Source organism: Gallus gallus, chromosome 1, assembly GCF_016699485.2.
Source record: "Gallus gallus isolate bGalGal1 chromosome 1, bGalGal1.mat.broiler.GRCg7b, whole genome shotgun sequence".
Lineage (NCBI taxonomy): Eukaryota > Metazoa > Chordata > Aves > Galliformes > Phasianidae > Gallus > Gallus gallus.
The window spans coordinates 123,645,770-123,654,756 of NC_052532.1; the positions used below are offsets into that span (position 1 = coordinate 123,645,770).

The 8,987-nt window shown below is 57.8% G+C and overlaps 2 protein-coding genes across 2 annotated transcripts; both read left to right on the plus strand.

The window, feature by feature from the left end:
- Positions 1-1,697: 1,697 nt before the first annotated feature.
- LOC112531330 (maestro heat-like repeat-containing protein family member 1) lies at positions 1,698-3,585 on the plus strand. Its single transcript, XM_040653043.1, has 6 exons — positions 1,698-1,790; positions 1,936-2,043; positions 2,236-2,395; positions 2,523-2,563; positions 2,799-2,940; positions 3,344-3,585. The coding sequence occupies exons 2-6, from the start codon at positions 1,996-1,998 to the stop codon at positions 3,583-3,585; spliced, it is 633 nt and encodes a 210-aa protein (XP_040508977.1). The 5' UTR covers positions 1,698-1,790; positions 1,936-1,995.
- Positions 3,586-3,628: 43 nt separating this feature from the next.
- On the plus strand, positions 3,629-8,733 carry LOC112531281 (maestro heat-like repeat-containing protein family member 2B). The gene is made up of 14 exons (XM_040653049.2): positions 3,629-3,818; positions 4,114-4,233; positions 4,432-4,554; positions 4,677-4,832; positions 5,054-5,176; positions 5,480-5,559; positions 5,974-6,109; positions 6,226-6,318; positions 6,714-6,800; positions 6,978-7,101; positions 7,205-7,413; positions 7,867-8,019; positions 8,276-8,437; positions 8,568-8,733. Exons 1-13 carry the CDS (start codon positions 3,657-3,659, stop codon positions 8,423-8,425), a joined length of 1,716 nt encoding a protein of 571 aa, XP_040508983.1. The 5' UTR covers positions 3,629-3,656; the 3' UTR covers positions 8,426-8,437; positions 8,568-8,733.
- The last annotated feature ends 254 nt before the right edge of the window (positions 8,734-8,987 follow it).

Consider the following 8,987-nt stretch of genomic DNA (forward strand, 5'->3'; position numbering starts at 1 on the left):
CTCAGTGTGGATGTGGGCCTCGTGCAAGTGCCACGACGGGTCAGTGGGACGCGGGGAGGAGGCCAGGAGCCCTTGGAGAAAGACGGAATAGGTGTCCAAGGGAGGTCTGAGGCTTCCTGAGCTCTTCCGTCAAGGAAGGAACAACCCGGACAGGAGCCAGACAGGAGCCACTGGGGACCACCTCCTGGGGCTGGGAGGCTTCACCACCACCACCACTGTGGGGCTCTGGTGCCTGAGGAGCTCTGTGCTAACAACCAGGGGGACCACTGTCCAGTTGCATCTGATGGGAGAGAAGAGGGCTGCTGGGTGGGAATTGCCTGCAACCAGTGCCCAAGCAGGGCTCGATTGAGAGCGAGGGACTCTCTTGGTGCTGCTGGGAGGCGGGGACAAACCAGGATGCCTGTGTGGGAGCTTTCCCAGCGGACAAACCATTGGGAATCAGTATCTCTGCTCCCAGGTGTCTAGATGTGGCTTCAGCCTTTTCTTCCTCTCCTGGTCTCTTGCAGAGCCTCAATATCTTCCTGGAGGCCTTAGAAGGAGTTGAGTCTGTCATCCCCAAGGACAAGTTTCTGGCCATCACCAGTGCCGTGTTCTACCAGGTGAGGGGAGCCCATCCTTGTGCCCAAAGCAGTTTCCCTCTTGGCTACGTCCCAGGAGGACTCAAAGCTCCAAGCCTCTGACGGCTGCTCAGCCTTAGCTCCTGCATGCCCGTGGCTGCTCCAGAGCCGTGTGCGTGCCCCCACGGATGCTGTGGGGCAGGCTGTGTTTTGTCTGCATGTCCTCTTTCCGAGAGTGCCCAGGGAGATCAGAGCTGGCAGCAAAGTTTCTTTTCCATCCTCAGCACTGATGCAATTTTCTTAAATGGACCTTGTTCCCACAGCTCTCTGACGACACCAAGGAGCACAGCGAGGCTGACAGAGCAGAGCTGACCCACTGCATCCTGCTGCAGGGTAAGGAGAGGAGCTCTGGCAATGCTTGGCGGTGCCCTGGCCAAAACCTCTCTCACAAACCTCCGGAATGGGTGCGACTTTCTTGCTAACACCGTGTGGGATTTCCTCCCCGCAGCCCGAATCTGCCCCGAGGAAACGGTCCTGTTTCTGCAGTCACAGCTGGGCGCTGACAGGGAGGCTGGATGCGTGGCAGCCCTGGGTCTGCTCGGTGCTCTGGCTCGCTCTGATGGTCAGTACCACAGGTTGGGACTTCCAGGGATCCCTTTTGCCATCTGGGTTGTGCCTCCACGCATGCTTCTGCGCATCTCTTGCAGAGCCCATGATGACAGAGAAGCTGCCCCAGGTGGTGGAGGCTGCGCAGTGTCTGTGCAGCGACCCCAGGATCCAGGTGAGCTGATTTGGGAAAGGAAAGCGCTGTCGAGGTGATGATGCTGCTGCCAACACAGGCAGGGCTGGGGTGCCCAGGGAGGTGCTGGGGCACTGACCACACGGTTGCGATGGCTCCTGTGGGGAGAGCAGACAGAGTGGAGCGGGCAGGTCCCTGTGCTGTGCATGGAAAGTGCACAGCCTGGTGCTAAGGCCTGGCCCTCACCTGAGGAGCCAAGGCTTCTTCTCTGCTCTTGTTGTCTCTGCTCATGCCCAAAGGGCTGCCCCAGTGAGCAGGTGGCTTCCCTTTGCCTTCTGAGCAGGAAAATCAAAGCCACAATTGACTCCTGACAGGTGAGGAGGGCCATTCTGCACTTCATCGAGGATGTGCTCAGTGCCAACGCCCGGAGCTGCTCAGCCTGGGATGTGGTGGGGCACATCTTCAGTGAGTTCAGCCGCACCACGGGAAGAAGGGTAAGGACAGTGGGCAGCATCTTCCTTTGGAAGACCCGTGCTGCTCAGAGGCTGGCACAGAAGCACCGGTGGGGCCACACCTGAGCCTCCTGAGAGGCTCCTCAGAACTAAGAGTAACCAGCGTTCCAACAACACTGTTGTGCAGGCAGCTGGAGACCTTTCTGCCCAGGAAGCCCAGGAAGAAGGAGCTCTCCAAGAGCTCTGTATGGACATCCTGGAGTCGCTGGATGTCTCTGTGAGCGGGATGACCAAAGTAAGTCACAATCTGACCTTCTGCCACTCCTTGCCTTCACACCACGTGTTCCTCATCCCGTTCCAACACCCCCGGTCTCTGCTCCAACATGCTCTAAAACACACAAGACTCAGGGAAATTCACAGAGTCCTCTTCATCTCTGAGCGGAGGCAGGAACGCTGACACAATGCTCAACCGCCTCGTTCCCTACAGCTCCTGTGGCCACGGCTGCTGCTGTACGTGGTGCCAGCCCAGTACACCGGCATGCTGATCCCGGTCTCCCGCTGTGTCCAAGCGTTGGCTGAGAGAGGGGACCTGATGGTGCGGGAGGTGGAAGAACTGGATCCCCATTTCCTCAGCTCCATGTTTCAAGGTAGGAGCAGAAACTCCCCCAGTGAGCTCTGTTGACCCGTGACAGCACCAAGAATGGACAGTGGAGGTGCACGTGGGGGAGCACAGCGTGTCTTGGCATCTCACTCAGCACTTCATTCTCCCCACAGGCCCACTGCTGACTCCCCAGACACTGCTGGCACGCCTGCTGGTGAGTAGATGCTCCAGAGCCGGTGCCATGAGCCCTGACGAGGAAGCAGCATGGCCGAGCATGGCAGCGCCTGCCTCACCCATGGGGATGCCATTCTCTTCCCGGGCTTGCAGCACCATGGGCAAAGCTGCTGGCTGCTCCTTGACTGCCAGGGCAGAGCCAAGCTGCTTCCCTCCTGGGAGAAGCTGCTGCTCTTGCTGCAGAAGTGACCCCGCTTCTCCTTGCTCTCACTCAGGTGGTGGCAGGGAGCCCTTTTGCAGGCAGCGAACTCCAAGCCGCTGCCTTGCTGCTGATGCAAAACCTCCACAGCAGGATCCACAGAGCTGTGGGGGCCATGTGGGCCGCTGAGATCCCCCTGCTGCTGCAGTACCTCCAAGGTAAAGTGCTGGCGGGGAGGGAGAGGTGGAGGCAGGGAAGGGGGGGAGTGAAAATGGAGCTCTGCAGCGTGGCAGAGGGGAAGCATTGCCTGCAGCCCAGTACTTGCTCTGCTGCTGTTCCCATTCCAGGGAGACAGCACTGAGGTTCGGGGTCCTTTCCCCCCGGGGATCTGCCCATTCCAGGGCATGGATGGGCCCTTCACATCCCCTCAGACAGCAGTCTTGGAGCAGTTAGTTCTGTGTTCCTGCTGGGACAGTGTTTGTGGGGAGGGACAGGTCATTGTGTAGGGTGTGCAGGTCCCAATTTGGCAGTGCCGTGTGCCCAGGCAAACCAGGTTTGCAGCAGCTCTTCCTCTGTGGCTTGATCCCAAGCAAGGATCTTTTGCTTCTTGTTGCTGTGCAGGGAAAGATGAGAGCTTCCCGGACTCTGCAGGGTGGGAGCAGCGTCTATTAAAGGTACAGCATTTCCAGAAGGCACGGTGCAGAGAAGTGTCTGCCTGTCTCAAGGAGCCCCGTTCCCAGAGAAGACAGGAACAGCCTCTCAAATGCTGCTGCGGAGCGGCCGCACGCCTCTGTGCTGCTGCCTCTTCCTCTTTGTCCCAAGCCCAAGGGGGATCCCAGGAGAAGAGCAGCAGGCAGCTATAAGGGAGGGAATGCTGGGTGGAGCTGGGAGAGGGACTGCTCTTCCAGTCACCTCTCCCCAGAAGACTGCGGCAATGTGGGAAGAGGCAAAGGGCAAGGAACCATTGGCTTCTCCTGTTCTCCAACAGTTCCTGAGGGCGTCATTGAATACTATGGAGGATGAGGCGTGGACCAAGGGCCTGAGCTGCAAGTTGAGCCAGTGGCTGAGCAGCTCTCCCAGCAACTCTGGAGAGAAGGTGGGTTCTCCCCAGCTCTCCCCAGCGGTGCAGTCGCAGGGGCCCAATTGAGGCTGGGGCTGCAGGTGGTGCTCTGCTCACGCGGGCTGCTCACGCTGCTTCCCTGGCCCGTGCCCCCGAGAGCCTCTCCCTGCAAACTGCCTGGGGGTGGCTAAAGCTCGGCCCTGCACCTGCTCTCAGCGTCTCTCAGGGAGCGTGGGTCCTTCCCACCTGGCCCTCTCCCAGCAGGTCAGGCTGCTGCCACATCTCAGCTTCTTCCTTCCCTTCCCATCCCTTCTCTTCCCTTCCCATGCAGTCTTTCCTGTACAAGGCTCTGGGGACAGTGCTGGGAGCTTGCAAGGAAGTCCTCCACATCCAAGAGAAGCTCCTGCAACACCTGGAGGAAGCAAACGCAGAGGAGCCATCTGAGGCCCAGGTGAGGTCTCCTCCCCTCCAGCTTCTGTGAGCGTCCCCGCTCTGTCCCTGGAGCAGAGGGCTTCTCCTGGCCCTGCTCCGGGCCTTTTGATCTCCTCACTGCTGCTGTTTCCCTCAGGCGAGGACCAGCCCAGCCACTGTGGCTGGCCGTACCAGTAGGTTCAGGCCTGCGCCAACTGCCCCTTGTTCTTTTGTGCAGGGAATGATCTCTCTTCTCAGCCATGCTGCTGAGAGCAACTTTCACCCAGTCCTGGACACACTCACCATGTTTGCGTCCAGGCTGTGCAAAGGCCAGAATGGGAGGATTCCCAGACGCAAGAAGGTGAAGCATTACGCATTTCCATCTTGGCTTTCTGCTGCCTTATTTTCACTTGGGAGCCCAGGTGCCTCGTGGGGCACCGGGGGCTGCTGAGCGAGTGTCTCAAGGCATTTTACCCCACACAGATGGAGCTGGACAGCAGAAGAGCTCACGCCACACGCAGCGCTCTCATCCTCGCCCACGGCAGCTTGGCACTGCGTGCCTCCAAGGAACAGCTGCTCGCCCGCCTGGAGGGAGACATCGTGGGCAACATCCTGCTGCTCTACAGCTGCAGCTGCCGGGTGAGAGCTCGTAGCGTGCCGGGGTGTCTGAGCACCCAGCTGCAGCCCCTCCACGTGGGGGGATGCTGAGATGGGCCTTCTCTTTCCAAAGGTCCCTCGGGGACTGGTTTGTGCTCAGATGGAGATGCAAGCCCTTCCCTTAGCGTTGCCCCCACGTGTTCCCCTTGCAGCCCTTGGCCCTTCCCGCAGTTCAAAGAATGTTCTTCTCTCTTGGGCCTCAGGACCTGCAGAACACACTTGCGCTGGTGCAGAGCATCACCGACTTCAGCTCTGCCTTCCAAGCTGTGGGTGACTCGGCCTGCTTTAACCCCTCCTTGAAGGGCAAGCTGCTGGAGATCCTGACGGTGAGTGCCTAGAGCCAGGGCTGTCTGCAGCGGAGTTTTGGGCTGTGCTCTGAGACTCAATTCCCCGGAGCCATACAGGTCTCCCTCAGCCACACGTCTCCAGCTGGCGGGGACCTTGTGTGCTGGCAGGCAGCGGCTGGGCAGCGGGCGAGGTCCACCAACTGTGCAGCTGCTGCATCCTGCTCTGCCTCCGTGGGAAATGCGCGAGTGATGGGGCTGGTGTGTGGCAGTTGTGTCTGCCTATGGGTCTGGCGGAAGAACTCTCACGTGCCCACTTTGACAATGTTTCTCTGGTACTTGCAGGACTTGCTGAAGAAGTATTACTTAGGCACCCCTGTATCCCCAGTGCCCCTCAAGGTGATTCTGGCCCTGGAGCAGTTGAGGTAAGGGTGGGAGCCTCTGGGGTTGCAAGGCAGGATGGTGGATCCCCCTCTGGGTAGCTCCCAAAGGCCTGGAGGGGGCAGGGGATGGGGAGTCACTTCTACAGGAGAGATGGCTGGGCTGCTGTGCCCAGCGAAGCTGAGGTTCTGGGAGGGAGAAAGGCCCTGGTGCTCCTGTCCCCTGGCAGGGAAGAGAAGGGAGACCTGGGGTCTCCTTCCCTTCAGAGCGGGAGGTGCTTCACTGATGCTGGGGAGGAGGTGGGTGATGCTGGAACTGAAGACAGTGCTCAGCAGCTCAGGCTGGGGATGTTGGCTTTGCAGCTGTCCATTAGAAGAAACTCTGATGTTGTCTGAGCCAGCCCGGAGAGCACTGCTAAAGGCCCTTTCTGCTTTCTCTTCCTTTTTTTGTCCTGTCAGCAAGCTGAAGCCGTCCTTAGGAAGCAAAGACATGTGTGACATGTTGATTCTGTGCTGCAAGAATATTGTGACACACCCTTCAGCGGAGATGATGCTGAAGATCAGGAAGTCACAGCAAGCAGCTCAGTACCTGCAGGTAACCTGCCGTGACTTTCACAGCCACCTCTCGGTTGGAGCCCTTCCTCAGCACACACAACCTGTGCTCTGGCCGCAGCCGTGATGCCACAGCTCAATCCCCTCTTCTGCTTTCAGCTTCTGCAAACATCACTGAAAGCTCTGGGCCGGCTCATGGTGGTCCTGCTCGAGACAGAGACCACCCGTGGCTTCTTCCAGAACATAGTCCATGTGAGTACATGTGGGGCAAGGGAGAAAGCATGGCGCCTGTTGATAGCAGGGAAAGAGATCTGGGGACTGAGAGGACGATGAGAGGGGATCTCTTGCTGACGTGCCAGCTCACTGCAAGCTCAGAAATGGGCAGAGAAATGGGCCCTGCAGGGGGAAAGGCAGGAGCCAGCCCCTGGCAGGCCATAGCCAAGGAAAAGCTCCTGGGTTAGGAGGCAGGAGTGTCTGCAGAGAGCGGGGGCAGCAGTGCCGGTGCTCAGCGAGGTGGGGGGCTGAGTGGAGCCACAGGGCAGGACCTGAGAGAAAGTGCTGGGAAATGAGGGACTGGGAGAGGGCTGGCATGAAAGGAAAGAAAAGACGTCTGCAGTGAGACAGATGCTCTGCCCCACGTCTTGCAGAGATCAATGACATCAGACAACATGTGGGAGCGCAAGAGGGCCCTGCAGATCTGCTCCCAGCTGCTGGCTGCTTGTGAAGAGCGTGGAGTGAGTAAAGAGCCCTACCGCATGCCCCTGCTCCCTCCCCAGTGCCCCTGAGCTGGCAGGCGAGCTCCACTCAGCTGTGCATGCTGTGACACCCATCCCATGGGGAAGGCACAGGCGGGAGAAGCTAGGGAGAGCTGGGGCTGCCTACAGCTTTTTTCCTGCCTCTCATCCCTGCAGAGAGGCGATGCCTGCAAGCACTTTGGCTCCTTGGTGGGATTGCTGGTGCCCCTGATGTGTGACCCCATGCCCACATCCCGCCAGTTGGCCGTCACCTGTCTCAGCTCCCTTCTCCGCATCCAAGGTGAGTAGAGCGGGCGTGCGCCAGCCCTCTGCTCTCCTCCGCAGCACTAGCAGAACCCCATGGGCTGGGCCCGGTTTACAGGAGGGAGAGGCACCGTGAGCAGCTCTCTTCTTGTCCCCACCCTGTCCTCTGTCTCTCCCCTGTGGAAAGCAGTTCCATTTCCAGAAGCATGACTTCCCTTTTCTCCCTGTGCTCTTTCCAGCCAAGGCGACCAACAGAGTCATCCAGACAGGAGACATCGGGAGCCTGTGTGAGGGGCTGAATGACTGCAGCACCGTCTGTCAGCTCCAGACCTCTTCCAAAATTGCGCGGGTAAGTGGACCCAAAAAGGAGTGGTGCGATCTCAGTGCTTAGGTTTTTGCACGTGCCTCTGCTCCCCCCAGCCTCTCACACCATTTCCAGAATGAGCTGTCACCCTGAGATCACTTTTCTGAGCAAGGAGCCGGAGGCACTGAGCTACGTCTGGCCCTAAGGCACCCAAAGCAAGGAGCTGATTCTATGACGTGTGTGTGTGACTGTGTGTGTGTGGCTGTGGCTGCTGGGAGGTAGGCTTTGCATGTAAGCAAACACCACGGGTGGAGAAGCTGAGAGAAGGCTCAACCACCTTATGTATACATAGCACAGTAAGGACAGCAGGAGCATTGTGATTGCCACCTGAATGACTGGCAAGCTGCTGAACTAAGAATGCCCTCAACACTGCTTTATGTTTTGAAGAGCTGCTGCAGAGCAGTGATGGGATCTCTCCTGCTTCTCATTTCCTTGCAGATTGTGTGCAGAAGCTTCTCCCTGGAACACACCGTAGATTTCATGATGGCCATCAAGGACACCTTCCGGAAGGCCAAAGGAATGCGTGTGCGTGCTGCTGGCAAGTGGATGATCACCTTCCTGCAGATGTATGGAAAGGACATCTGTCGGGATGTAAGAGACTTTCTTCCACGTGTCTGGGACTTTTGTTGGCTGTTGCACTACACCTTGTGCCGTTTGCCTCTTGTGTTAAAGAAGCACAGCCTGAGCGCAGAGCCAGGGCTTGAACAGGGTGACTGGTGTGAAATTTAGGCCTAGGCCTTGGCGGCATGTCAAGGGAGCAGGCACTGTTCATGTGCTGAATGTCCATGATTAGGTCCTGCAGAGTCAAGGATGCAGCCAGTCATTCTTTCTCCCCTTCTTCTTTCAGCTTGATCTTTCACCGATCATCTACATCCTGCGCAGCTGCATGTCGTCCCTGCAGCACAGCACGTTCATGCCATTCCTGTGCCAGGCGGTGGCCATCCTCACCCGCTGTCACGCAAACATCACAATGGACAGCTTCTTCCACCAGCTGTGAGCCCTCAGACAGGTACTGGCCTTTGCTCCTGCCTTTGCTGTTGCTGCGGTCCCAGCTGTAGCTTGCCTCTGCCAGAGGGATCCTGGGAGGAAGCAGCATGGTGCAAATTACTCAGTCATGACTTGAGACACCCGTTTTCTAGCGAGGCATGGAGGAGAATAAGAGAGTTTTCTCTTCAGTGGTGCATCAGGGAGAAGAAAAAAGAGAAGAGAAGAGAAGAGAAGAGAAGAGAAGAGAAGAGAAGAGAAGAGAAGAGAAGAGAAGAGAAGAGAAGAGAAGAGAAGAGAAGAGAAGAGAAGAGAAGAGAAGAGAAGAGAAGAGAAGAGAAGAGAAGAGAAGAGAAGAGAAGAGAAGAGAAGAGAAGAGAAGAGAAGAGAAAGGAGGGAAAAGGAAAGAAGAGAAAAGAGGGAAAAGGGAAGAAGAGAAAAAAGGGAAAAGGAAAGAAGAAGGAGAGGGAAATGGAAATGGAGGGGTGGAGAGGAGAGGAGAGGAGAGGAGAGGAGAGGAGAGGAGAGGAGAGGAGAGGAGAGGAGAGGAGAGGAGAGGAGAGGAGAGGAGAGGA